This window comes from Leptodactylus fuscus, chromosome 11 (genome assembly GCF_031893055.1).
Source record: "Leptodactylus fuscus isolate aLepFus1 chromosome 11, aLepFus1.hap2, whole genome shotgun sequence".
NCBI lineage: Eukaryota > Metazoa > Chordata > Amphibia > Anura > Leptodactylidae > Leptodactylus > Leptodactylus fuscus.
The window spans coordinates 77,459,650-77,473,960 of NC_134275.1; the positions used below are offsets into that span (position 1 = coordinate 77,459,650).

At 42.3% G+C, this 14,311-nt stretch overlaps 1 protein-coding gene across 1 annotated transcript; it reads left to right on the plus strand.

The window, feature by feature from the left end:
- The first annotated feature begins 1,938 nt into the window (after positions 1–1,938).
- Positions 1,939–11,980, plus strand: LOC142185201 (class II histocompatibility antigen, M alpha chain). The gene is made up of 5 exons (XM_075260481.1): positions 1,939–2,274; positions 4,746–5,006; positions 6,421–6,702; positions 8,492–8,620; positions 10,544–11,980. Exons 1-5 carry the CDS (start codon positions 2,193–2,195, stop codon positions 10,546–10,548), a joined length of 759 nt encoding a protein of 252 aa, XP_075116582.1. The 5' UTR covers positions 1,939–2,192; the 3' UTR covers positions 10,549–11,980.
- Positions 11,981–14,311: the final 2,331 nt, after the last annotated feature.

Genomic DNA, 14,311 nt, shown 5'->3' on the forward strand with positions numbered 1-14,311 from the left:
AAATAGCTCCTGTCCCCATGATAGAAAGTCATTTACAGTCTCCGGCAACTTCTATGTATGAGGAAGGGTTTGCTAGATGTATATGAGTTATCCTATTATTTTACCATAATCTTTGTTTTGTCATATTTTTGGGACATTTTGGAACCAATTACTAGTTTCCAATAGAGTTCTAGTCTCATGATACATTAGTGTCAAGTTAGAGCGGGTTCACACGGAATATTGTGGCTCGTCATTTGGTACGTACAAGCCGCGGGATCTTTTGCGGGCCGTATACGCTCCCATTGTTTTCAATGGGAGCCGGTACCATACACGTAGCGCTATTTTGCGGCCGCTGCAAAATCACGGCCGCAAAATAGCGTCGCGTGTACGGTACTGGCTCCCATTGAAAACAATGGGAGCGTATACAGCCCGCAAAAGATCCCGTGGCGTGTACATACCAAATGACGAGCCACAATACTCCGTGTGAACCCGCCCTTACAATGGTTGTTCCGGAACCTAATAAATGGGTTTTCCGAGCAAAAAAACCCATATTTTAAAAGGTTTGTTAGTGCTATTATTGGATTAATACCCTAATACCTTTCTGTCTTGAGTGATTTCTTGGTCTCTTTGGGAGCTCCTGGTGTCTTCTGCATTTGTTTACATGGCTAGCTTAGGGCTCTCTTATCCTACAACTACCATGATGCATTGTTCTTCACTCAGATCCCCCTTGTACTCCCTTCTCCTCCCTTCCCTGTTTCCCTAGCTAGCCTGCGGACTACTAGCTCTACTTAAAGAGGACCTTTCACCACTTTTGGGCACATGCAGTGTTATATACTGCCAGAAAGCTGACAGTGCGCTGAATTCAGCGCACTGTCGGCTTTCCCGATCTGTGCCCGGTGTGAAGAGCTTACGGCCCGGTACCATAGTGCTCTATGGTCAGAAGGGCGTTTCTGACCATTAGCCAGAGACGTCCTTCTGCCTCGCGGCGCCAATCGCGCTGTGCTGTGGAGCCGGGAGGAACGCCCCCTCCCTCTGCTCACACAGCTCGTCCATAGACGAGCATTATCAGGAGCGGGAGGGGGCGTTCCTCCCGGCTCCACAGCACAGCGCGATTGGCGCCGCGAGGCAGAAGGACGTCTCTGGCTAATGGTCAGAAACGCCCTTCTGACTGTAAAGCGCTACGGTAACGGGACCGATAGCGCTTTACACCGGGCACGGATCGGGAAAGCCGACAGTGCGCTGAATTCAGCGCACTGTCAGCTTTCTGGCAGTATATAGAACTGCCTGTGCCCAGATATGGTGAAAGGTCCTCTTTAAATAACTAACTCAACCCACCCCATCATACTTACCGTTTCTTCCTGTCCGGATCTTCTGAGCACAACAGATCCTTTTCTCCTTTTCCCGTCTAATGGCGCCTGCGCAATAGAGCCAGATTGCTACTATTGCGCAGGCGCTGGCAAAAGTGAAGGAAGTTACGTTTCGTGCCCAGAATATCAGTACATGAAGACAGGTAAGTATGATGAGGTGTGTGGTGGTGGTGCTGGGGGGAGTATTGGTGACATTCCAATTCCGGAAATAGGGAAATGGAACATCACCGGAAAATCACAACCACCCCGGCGATCTGGGCAAATATAAATTTTTGACAAAGTAAGTTATAAGTTAGGGAGGGGGAGGGTGTTTAGCTTAGTGTTACGTTATCATTTTATCCCGGACAACCCTTTATATTGTAACGTCAAGGACCTCTGTATTATATTATCCTGATAGCAGCCAAGTGAGGCTTAGTTACAGACAGAGGAGGCTGAGCGACGTGTCTACCAGGCAACAAGTGACAAAACCAAGAAAATTCTTCCATTGGCTGCATATGTGGATGTGAAGCCTACTAGGCGTATTCTGCTGGGTGCAGAGAGTCCTGTGACACTGGAGAGACACTGCAAGAGTTAAACATGCAAAAGTGAAAGACTCTGCGGGTTCCTGAGTGCAGACAAGACTCGGGGTGCAGCAGCACATGATGCAGAGGATTCCCGGTCTCTATTACTTATTATTATTATAGGTGATGCCTGGGAGCTGTGCACAGGGATGAGCGCTCTCCTAGGCTTACTATGACTAGTACTAGATTGTAGGGTTGGATCTATAGCTGCTACACTGGTTATAGAGGGAGCTCGCTGTCTGAGGTGCCATACACAGTCCTTACTCCATACTACAAAGACTTGAACATGCCGCCGCTCTGCCGGTCTCTGGACGGTCTCCATGCCTTGGTGCTGCTGCTTCCCCTGCTGGCCGTGCCGGGTCACTGTGGTAAGTGCCAATACTCGTCCATGTCAGTACGGGATGACCACACACAGACTCCCTGTATAGTATTATTGTCTTACGTTTATGTTTCCAAATGAATCCTGATATTATGTCTTTGTGATCTTAGTGAAGAGCGTATAGAAAAGTTTTCAATTGTAATGTTTTTTTTTTTTAGTAATTTACGCCTACTGTCCATATGCAGGGGGATCCAACCTTACCGAATCACATTAGTTCTGTTCTGTAAATGGAAATCATAGACAATAAGATTAGTATCTAACTGTAACTAACTATATAACATTCTTATCTCGTACATGGATGGCTGTCATTTACTGTAGAGGACCGCCCACTGGACTCCTGAGCAAGAGAAGGATTATTAAATAATAAGTTATACTGAATCTTCTGCCCTGTAACATACAGCATGCAGAGCAGACATCAGGACCAATGTGACGGGTTCCATTGCTGTGACCTCTTCACTGCTTATCCAGCACAGCGCCACACATTGTATAGTGGCTGTACTTGGTATTGCAACTCAGCCCCATTCTTTTGAATGGGACCAAGCTGCAGCCTGACCAAGTGATGTCACTGAGCTGAGAAGAGTGTGTGTGGGGGGGGGGGTGTCACCCAAATTCCAAAAGCTCTTTGAAAGGGGTTCTGCCATGGAAAGCATTTACACCTATACTATTAGACTTATAAATACCTGATCGGTGGGGTTCTGTCTGCCGAGACCCCCAACAAGTCTGACAACAAGCGCACTGAATTCAAGCCCCATTCTCAGCATTAGTGGGGGTCTTAGTGGTCAGACCCCACCGATCAGGTATTTATCCTATAAACGGTTGATTGGTGGGGGTTTAATTAAACTAATAATGACGGCCTATCCTATCATGGTCCCCGAGGACCCCTGTAAAGATTGCACTTTGCACAGCTAATAATGGAGGCCCTGGCTGATGCTTTTCTATACAGTATACATGTTTATCTAGTAAGTGCACGGTGACAAGCCTTCTATCCCCACATAAAACCTTCCAAGCTGTTGTGGGACTTATCCAGTGATCCGTCTCAGCCATGGAGCTCAGAATGACTCAGAGATTGGTAAACAACCTGGAATTGCTTTATCCTGATCAGGACTATGATGCCATTCAGGGCTTGTAATAGATCCCCTTAATTAAAGGGAAGGCAAGAGAGTCCCCATCTTAATAATCAGCATCTACTGCTCATAGTATTGCACTTCGGCAGGTCCTATTACATCCTCTAAATCAGGGGTAGGGAACCTTTGGCTCTCCAGCTGCTGTGAAACTACAACTCCCATCATGCTCCATTCACTTCCATGGGAGTTCCAAAGACAACAGAGCCAGTATGCATGCTGGGAGTTGTAGTTTTTCAACAGCTGGAGAGCCGTACGTTCCCTACCCCTGCTCTATATGGTGCCGAAAGTCTTTCTTATCAAATCTGCGCCGGTCTCTCCATCATTTGGGTCTGCCAAGGAAGGGCCGCTGTTCTATAATGGAGTCCAATAGGTGTCTGCCATTGCAACACTGAAACCAGCGGACGTAAAAGTCCTCTCTGTTAGGATCCAAAATACAACAATGATATCTCTTGCAGTCTAACATACAGTTGGAGACCAGATATTAAATTTCTTGAACAATAAAGACAATGTGCTGCCAAAAACCCCCCAATAATTTAAGTCTTATGTTAGACATATTTTTTTTTTTTTTTTTTTTTCAATTTTATTACCTATATTACAAAAATCCTAACCATCCTGCAGTTCTGACACCGTCCACTAGGCCTTATGATATACTGAGACTTCCTGTGTCCTGTAGATTTCTTTGCAGCAGTCCCCTCACTTACAGCACACTGATCACAGCGATCACTCTACCAGTCACTGAAGGTGTTTTCACAGCTTATCTACTTCCCATCAGCCCAGGTCACAGGACGGCCATACCAGTGAATAGAGTCTGCTCCCGTCCATTGTGTCTACCGCCTAGGGCACCTTTGTAGGAAACAGGAAGTCACAGTTTTAGGCTTAGTGGCAAAAGTTGGAATTGCAACTTTTTTTAATGGATTTTGTTTATAAAGCTTTAAATTTGAAACTCAAAAACATCAAAAATTCTTTAAAATATGTTTAACGATATAAATATTGGGTAATTTCCTGATAACACATTGTCTTTAACGTTATTAAAGCCCATCCATTTCCATTTCCAATATCAAAAATAGGGACCTAAGAGGGACTTGAGTCTGTCTCTAAACACTTGGGGTTGCCTGAGCTATGCATTAATATAAGACAAGGGTGTACAAATGACTGTGGACTCCTCCAAGAAGCCGTGCACATACAGGTCATGGAAGACTACCCCAGACATGATGTGTCTACTTATGGCACATTGGCTTCCAGGATCTGTTACTGTAACCTATAATGTAGCTGATACGTTCTCTGAATTCTGTTCATTCTTTTATGTCTTGCCGTCACTTTTTCTCATCTTTTTCAGATGATGAATATTCCTTAAGTCAGGTGTTGTTTTGTCAGCCCAGCGAGCCGTCCTCGGGGCTCCTGAAGATGTTTGGTGACGATCAGATGTTCAGCTTTAACTTTAGCGATAACACCGTCTCTCCTTGGCTGAAAGAGTTTGGCCGGTGGGGCGACCTGGCCTTCCCCGATCCTTCAACTATATCCGCCCATGTGAATTTGTGTCAACGGTTTAGACAAGACTTGACTGAAGTACTTAAAGACATCACTCCTGAGGCTAGAGGTCAGTTATTAAAGGGGGCTTCCATATCGGAGAACTAATCCAGGGTGAAAGTCAGTTTGCAGAAAGCCTGGACATAGCTGTTATTTAAGACGGCCTTAGTGTCTTCGGACGTTCACTAGATCCCCTTAGAGTCCCGTCTGGAAATCCTATTTTTGGAAACTCCAGAATGCATGCTCTAGTAAATAGCTGACTGATACTGCAACTTTAAGAGAACGTGTTACCAGAAAATGACCTATATTTTAAATCAAGTTTTATGTTAAACATATTTGGAAAGAAGTGGGTTTTTTTTATAAAAAAAATTTGTGATATCCACATTTTTTTTAAAAAAATTCTAACAATCCTGCAGTTCCGACTCTGGCCACTAAGCCAAATAATATCCTGAGACTTCCTGTTTTCTGTAGGAGATTTGCAGCAGCCACATCACTTATCAGTACATTGATGATCACAGCGATCATGTATAAGGAAATAAGACACAGAATCCTCTGGTTACAATAGGAGATTTCACAATCTACTTCCCCCACTCTATGCAATGACCTTTGAAAAGGTTACAGAGCATGCCCAGAGAACTGTCCTATAGAAATCAATAGGGTCCGCTCCAGGCCATCTGCAGGAAATAGGAAGTCACAGACTTTTTTAGGCTTAGTAGTAAGAGCTGAAATTGCAGGATTTTAGTTTTTTTTTTAATTTATCTTTTTAAATATAGATAATAACATGGAAAAATTACAAAAGATAAGAAAATATTAAAAAATTGAGAGTCTTCAGTAGTTATCCATTAAAAAAGTATCAACTACTGAAGACTCTCAATTTTTTATATTTCATATCCACCGGCTTACGCGGTACAAAGAGATATAAAATGAATAGGAAATAGATACAAAGTCCTTAAACTTTTACCTCCTACAACAAAAAAGCTATGTTTTGCAACGTGGGGCTTCAACCTAATGGGACTTTCCCATGAACAAAACTACATTTAAATTTGCAGATAAATAAAAGTGAAATATTATATTAAAATCTATATAAATACAAATTTTGCAGAGTTTTAAAGATTTTCTCTAACATCTTGTTTTTGAGAGTCTTTTGTTTTGATCGCTGGAACGTTCTGTGGTCTGGGACTTGTTGGAAACACAGGCATGATTTCTATATGGTGGACAAGTCAGCGGGCAGGGACAGTGCGGGTAATCCGGCAACAATGAGGACATCATGGCTGGTTATCAGAGTATACAACGTTCCGCAATTCATTGGCAATTGATCCAAACAACATATGTCACTACTAAGATGGTTAGAGGAAATCTTTAAAACTCTTGAACATTTTTACTAATTTATATTTGCAAAAATGTTTAACTTTTAATAATCCCACCCAGACGTCACCAATATGAAACAATATCCATTCAGCTCCTACATTGTATTTTGTCTTTAGGTGGCACACACGTGACCGTTTTCACCGCACATCCTCTCAGGCTGGGCGTGCCGAACACGTTGATCTGCGCCGTCAATGACGTCTATCCGCCGGCTCTCACCATCACCTGGAGGAGGAACGCCAATGTCCTGACAAGATCCTTAAGCACAAATAACTATTTTGCTGTGGACAGTCTTTCCTTCCAGGCCTTCTCCTACCTCAATGTCACCCCCTACCACCATGATGTCTTCTCTTGTGAAGTACAAGTGGGCGGAGATAACAGGACTGTTATACAGTACTGGAGTAAGTACCTCGCTGCCCTGTGTGAATGGAGGCTAAGGCTGCAGTTACAAGGTGTCTTTTTTTGTTACTATTGTTACTATGTTACCACGAGGCTGATAGGTGTAATAGCAACATAACCTAAAATACGTTATCATACAGATATTAATTAGAGGGCAGTAATTAATTTATTCATTAAATGAGCACATAAATACATGAATAATTAAAATTGATAATAATTAATGTAGAATTAATTAAAATAATACACCTAATTATTTACACATATGAATTATTGTGCAGGTATTCATTCCAGGTTCTCATAAAATGGGTCACATTTATTATGAAAGGACTCCAGAACAGTGACAACTTTTGGGGTGACATCAGTCTTAATAAATTACCCCAATATGTTTTAAAGGGTTTGTCCTGCAATGGACACTTATCCTCTATCCACAGGACGGGGTATAAGTGTCCCATTGCTGGAGGTCTGCCGGGTCCTCCAGTGATCAAGAGGAGTCCTTATAAGACCTCCTTGTGAATGGTGCGCCATTGTGCTTGCAGGACCGGCACTCCACTCACTTCTATGGGGTTACCGGCGCTGTAATGCATCAGTGTGCTGTAAGTGAGGTAACTGCTGCAAAGAATTCTAACAGGACACAGCAAGTCAGTGCAGTGGTCCCCATTGATTTATGCAGCGACTTGTAGATGGTTGGGGGTAGTGAACGTTCCTCTTTCATTCACATGAGTTTATTTACTTGCATGGACATGAGGTTATTCTCCAGGCACAGCCACACATACTGCCAAGCTTTATACTATTTACTGCTGATGTTGTGGACACGATCCCACTGATCACACATGGGTGACCGATCCTACAGATGGACCTTCAGTAAGCTGCGCCCCTACATCCATGTGAGATATCTGTATTGCTGAGTATGACCTCACGGGAAACCTTATCGCGTGCAGTAGATTACATAACCGTGATCCTGTTATAAGGGAACTCGTCCGCTCCGCTTTATGACAGGGATCCGTCCCCTTCCTTTACGCTTCATGTCCACATCCTTTTCTTTACGGCCTATGGGTTGCAGTGAAGCAGTGAGATGCCGAGTATTCCCATCATCCATGGCCAAACAATATCTGACAATCATCTGGGAAAGGAAAGAGATGAATAAACTTGTTACAACTTATCCTTATAGTTACAGACGTCTTAGAGGATGTGAGGACGAGGGATATAGGGATTAACAAGTGACACAGACTTACCAAACACTGATCCACTTATACTATTGTGGCTACCATACGACAATGGCCTACATGGGGTGCATCTTTGGCCCTTCTCAAAAGCAACTTGGAGCATTATGTTGCATCTAATTTGAGCAAAAATGTGTCCATTTTGCTAGACATGTGGGTGTTGCTTTGAAGAAAACGGTGTGGCTTATAGGTGCCAAGTTGCACCAAAAAGTGGCAAAATTGTGCAGTAATATTGTGTGACTGGGCAGGGATAAAGCAGCCTTTACCTATATACTGTATGTCTTTATACCTGAGAGTGTGACATGTCATTAGCAGGGAGAACAGTGGCAGCCGGAGACCTCTGGTGCTGCTTATCTCCAATGGAGGAGCAGATTAATATCCACCCTTGGCTTGTCCGCTATGGGACCGTCATTCTGCACCTTGGAATGTATAAGTTCTGCTTTCTGTATATCTAGTTCTCCAACTTCAATCTTCTTGTATACATTCACTACACATATCCTGAAAGTAACATGCAGTGCGGTTTTATGATAAGACAGATGCTAAGTGTTCACCAATCCTTTCTTACTTTCAGTTCCTCAGTATCCGGCTCCTTCTGAACTTCTGGAGAATGTCCTGTGCGGTTTGGGTTTCGCTCTCGGCATTATCTTCCTCCTTCTGGGCTTCTTGTTTTTCTACTTTGCTAAGAGGTTGCACAATACTGGTAAGCCGGGACCTTCCTCTTCTCTTAGCTGCAGTGTCTTCTCCTTGTGTATCCTATTAATGAGTTTGTGGGTTTGTGTGTTCGGATGTTTGTTCCTCAATCACGCAAAACCCGCTTGACCGATTTGGCTGAAAGTTTCCACAAACATAGTTAATACACCTGATTGCACAATAGGCTACTTTTCGTCACAATAGCGCACATACGTTTGTGCCAGGACCCCCACAAAACCCAAATTCACACCACCATCTCTACAATCTCACACACTTTGGACCATAGCAAGCCCCAAAATTCATATTGCCCTCTACAGCCTCGCCCCTAACCCCACACAATCTCATATACATATACTTTACCACTTTGCCCCTCACCTTACCGATACTCCAGGAGGCTCTCTTTAACACTCCGGAGCAGCCATGTTTGCCGACCCCCACCGCTCTGACAATCCGCGACACCGCCCACCCATGTCAATACCCCTAGGGGGTCTAATAAATGCAAAAAAAAAGTTTTAAAAAAGTAAAAAAAATATAAAAAAAAATAAAAAGGATTAAAAATTCAAATCACCCCCCTTTCCCTAGAACACATATAAAAGTAGTTAAAAACTGTGAAACACATACATGTTAGGTATCCCCGCGTCCGAAATCGCCCGCTCTACAAAGCTGTTACCTGTTCGGTAAACGCCGTAGCGGCAAAAATGGTCAAAAGTGCCAAACCGCCGTTTTTTCACTGTTTTGACTCTGATAAAAATTTGAATAAAAAGTGATCAAAGCAATAACATTTCCCGAAAATGGTAGAACTACAAAGTACACCCAGTCCCGCAAAAAAAGACGCCCTATACATCCCCGTACATGCACGTATAAAAAAGTTACGGCTGTTGGAATATGGCGACTTTTCAAAAAAAATTTTTTTAACACAGTTTTGGATTTTTTTTAAGGGGTCAAAATGTAAATAAAACCATATAAATTTGGTATCCCCGGAATCGTAACGAAACACAGAATACAGGGGACATGTCATTTTGGCTGCACAGTGAACGCCGTAAAACCAAAGCCCGTAAGAAAGTCGCAGAAATGCATTTTTTCTTCAAATCCACCCCATTCTGAATTTTTTCCCTGCTTCCCAGTACATTATATAGAATAAATAATGGTGGCATCATGAAGAAAAATTTGTCCCAGGAAAAATTAAGACCTCATATGGCTCTGGGAGCGGAGAAATAAAAAAGTTATGGGGTTTAGAAGGAGGGGAGTCAAAAACGAAAAACGAAAATCAAAAAATGCCATCGGCGGGAAAGGGTTAACTTCAAATACTTCTGTCCCAAAGTCACTATGTAAAGTTTCTCACAACACCGTATATATAGCAGCTCAAATACAAAGTAACTGCAACACAAAAGTCTCACATATTCTCTGAATTACAGCAACAACAAGATACAAAGTTACATTTCATATCCCAGACCTTATACACAGTACGAAAACCTTACCCGCGCCTGTATATACCCACTGCTACAATCACCGCAGACGACGTCGCGGGTACCAGCTAGTTGGATATATGTTCACAGATTCGGCTCAGCGAGCCTGCAGTGCTCCATCAACATCCATGTCCCAAAACCGCAGCCAGGATTTCAGGGAATTTGGTGCTGATACAATTTCTGCAGTTTAAAAGTCTCAAAAATATAAGGAAAATAAAATATGGCATTGGGTAAATTTCCTCTGACCTTCTTCTTGAACTGGAGGAGGGGTCAATACATTTTAAGTAGGTTCCAACAACTAAGATTTGTCACATTTAGAAATGCAGGAAATCACATGAAGTTAGGAAGAAATTGGATTAACGCCAGATTAACGATTTTCATTGTATTTCTATGATCAGGAGGATTTTTGCAGCAGGTAATAATTACTGATTATTGACAATGATGTTTTTCCTTTTTATTCTCCGCAGACTGATTCTTTTTCACTTTCTCGGACTTTCCTATTTTTTGCTTTTTAAAGACTGAAGAAACTGCAAAGCCTCAGCCCTTGTCTGGACCATGCGCATACCTCATAATGTGCCGGACCCCAGACCTCCTGTGATCATCTACGGCGCCATTTTATATGGTGACATGTTAGTATAACATCACAAGCCCCCTCTATTACACCCGACTATGTACCTGCTGCTTTCAGAAGATTTTCATGTGTCTGCGGCGTCACCAATATATCAATAAGGAAGAAGGAAGTCGCCTGACATTTAATTTTGAGGCAGATCAACAATAAATGTCTCTGTTTAGTCTGAGCCAAAAGCCGGCCACAGAAGACGGGCGTTGTCAGCACCAAAGGGAAATGTACGCAGGTCAACTTTTTGGGAAAAGGACGAGGGTGATGCTAAAAACAAAAAAGTCACAATTTATTTGGGCAGAAATCTAATTTGCACAAAAAATTGCAACTTTTTAATGTCTTCTATGCCAAAAAAACTGGGTTCTGGTCCAAAAACTGGGTAGCCGTGACTGAAAGCCGCGCTCTTCGCTCCAGATTAGGCCCAATGAATGGACCTAGTCCGGAGGAGGGAGCGTCTTCAGGCCGAATCGTGAGGCGAAACAGCCTGATCAATGAGCGTGTCGCTTCTTTTTCCGGGAGCCGTCTGTTTGGTCAGGAGTTTGAGGCGAATACGGCCTCAAAATCCTGACCCAAACCCCCGTGTGAATTTACCCTAATGTTTCCCAAGACCGGTGATGGAGACCGGGCCAACTACTGTGTATTTTCCATAAGCGTGTCATTCACATAGAAAACATAAAAGAGGTTTTATGGTTCATATAAAGAAGTGGTAGATTTTGGCCATAAAATGTAAAAAGAAAGCTAATTGATTCTGCTGCAATCTCATAAAGCTGATGGTCCTGATGATGATGATGTGATGTCCATGTCAGACACTTCACATGACCGAACACCATGTTTATTGCAGCCACACATAGATATCATCTCATGACGTGCCCTCTATAAGCTGCTGGACCTTCACAAGCAATGAGATTCCTGCATCACATACTAATATATTATTACTAGAGATGAGCGAGTACTGTTCGGATCAGCCGATCCGAACAGCACACTCCATAGAAATGAATGGATGCACCTGGTACTTCCGCTTGGACGGCGGCCGGTCGTGTGCCAGCTACGTCCATTCATTTCTATGCGAGCGTGCTGTTCGGATCGGCTGATCCGAAAAGTACTCGCTCATCTCTAATTATTACATTTTATGCACAAACATTCCTATTTATGAAGACTAAGGGGAAACCCTGCTGAGATGAAGGTGTAAATCTAATGCTCTTTGGGACTGGTTATTATGATGTTTTACATGCAATGAAGATTTTGGAAGCAATGATTTTTTTTGTGCAACTTTTTAAATAAATATTCATGACTATTTTATAAATGAATGTCTGAAGTTCATACGATAAGGGTCACATCTTAGGAATGTGCTTTGCAAAATGAAACAGAAAACTATCGGGCTTCATATAAAAACAGGTAGTAATAAAATGATGGAGGAGGGAGAGGCAGAGCCGAACACGTATATACAGGAAAGTCCTCATCAGTATACTAACCAGCAAAATGGTGCTCAGTAGTAACAAACATTTACTGGGGTATAAGGCCGGGTGCACACAGCCTATCCTGAGTATTGTGGCCTGCATAGCTTGCACATGGGACTGTGTAATTCACGGTCTTGTACGTGGACCAACAGAAATGAATGGGTCAATGTGCACAAGACACATGCCATGGTCATCTGCAAGGGGCTTTATGTGTACATGGATTTGCAGACCATACGTATCCCGCTAAAGATACCTCCTTTGTGGGGAAAGGAGAACATGCTCTAGTGCCACCTTTTGGAAGGTAGATCCCTACAGATCAATGCTTGGTGAAACCTGGAATTAAAGCAAAACCAGAATATCTTCTCCAAAAGGGAAGAGAGACCCAGGTGAGAGGTCATAGACAAAGACATGCTGACATCTCAGGAATAGTATTTATGATTTTGATTAATAATAATAATAATAAAACATTTCATTTCTATAGCGCCAACATATTCTGCAGCACTGTACAAAATGTAGGGTTCAAGTACAGACAAAAAGAGACATTACAGAGTAATAGTCAAGTCACAGGATGGGACAGAGGGCCCTGCTCAAAGAGCTTACAATCTATGAGGTAGAGGGGCTGACATAGGAGGTAGAAGGGGCGGTATTTAATGGTTACATTGTGTGTAACATAAGTAAATGCAGGTGAGATTGAATCCCAATCCAGTAGTCATTGTGCCTCTCTTGTGCACAGCAGCCGCTCATGTTGTACAAGTCAATTGCTTAGTGCCGGTTACTGAATGACAGAAGTGAGATAACCGGTGAAGGACAAATGTCCACAAATGTCTGTGTGCAGTTACTGGAGGTGACTTTGAAGTTTCGTTCACTTAAATTATTTCTTTTCCAAACCAAGAAGCAGAGACATAAATGGATAGATAGATAGATAGATAGATAGATAGATAGATAGATAGATAGGAGATAGATAGATAGATAGGAGATAGATAGATAGATAGATAGATAGATAGATAGATAGATAGATAGGAGATAGATAGATAGATAGATAGATAGATAGATAGATAGGAGATAGATAGATAGATAGATAGATAGATAGATAGGAGATAGATAGATAGATAGGAGATAGATAGATAGATAGATAGATAGATAGATAGATAGATAGGAGATAGATAGATAGATAGGAGATAGATAGATAGATAGATAGATAGATAGATAGGAGATAGATAGATAGATAGATAGATAGATAGATAGGAGATAGATAGATAGATAGATAGATAGGAGATAGATAGATAGATAGATAGATAGATAGGAGATAGATAGATAGATAGATAGATAGATAGGAGATAGATAGATAGATAGATAGATAGATAGGAGATAGATAGATAGATAGATAGATAGATAGGAGATAGATAGATAGATAGGAGATAGATAGATAGATAGATAGATAGATAGGAGATAGATAGATAGATAGATAGGAGATAGATAGATAGATAGATAGATAGGAGATAGATAGGAGATAGATAGATAGATAAATAGATAGATAGATAGATAGGAGATAGATAGATAGATAGATAGATAGATAGATAGATAGGAGATAGATAGATAGATAGGAGATAGATAGATAGATAGATAGATAGATAGGAGATAGATAGATAGATAGATAGATAGATAGATAGATAGGAGATAGATAGATAGATAGATAGATAGATAGATAGATAGGAGATAGATAGATAGATAGATAGATAGGAGATAGATAGATAGATAGATAGATAGATAGATAGTACTGCCTCCCTTCCTCTTTCTGGACTGTAGGATCACAGGGGCACTGCACAGATAGTACTGCCTCCCTTCCTCTCTCTGGACGTATGTAAACCAAGGGCACTGCACAGATAGTACTGCCTCCCTTCCTCTTTCTGGACTGTGTGTAGACCCGGGGGCACTGCACAGATAGTACTGCCTCCCTTCCTCTCTCTGGACTGTATGTAGACCTGAGGGCATTGCACAGATAGTACTGCCTCCCTTCCTCTCTCTGGACTGTATGTAGACCTGAGGGCATTGCACAGATAGTACTGCCTCCCTTCCTCTTTCTGGACTGTGTGTAGACCCGGGGGCACTGCACAGATAGTACTGCCTCCCTTCCTCTCTCTGGACTGTATGTAGACCTG

Coding starts and splice junctions, on each gene's coding strand:
- LOC142185201 (XM_075260481.1), top strand. CDS start 2,193: ATGCCGCCGCTCTGCCGGTCTCTGGACGGTCTCCATGCCTTGGTGCTG. Junction 2,275..4,745: donor GGCCGTGCCGGGTCACTGTG/GTAAGTGCCAAT, acceptor CATCTTTTTCAG/ATGATGAATATTCCTTAAGT. Junction 6,703..8,491: donor GACTGTTATACAGTACTGGA/GTAAGTACCTCG, acceptor TCTTACTTTCAG/TTCCTCAGTATCCGGCTCCT.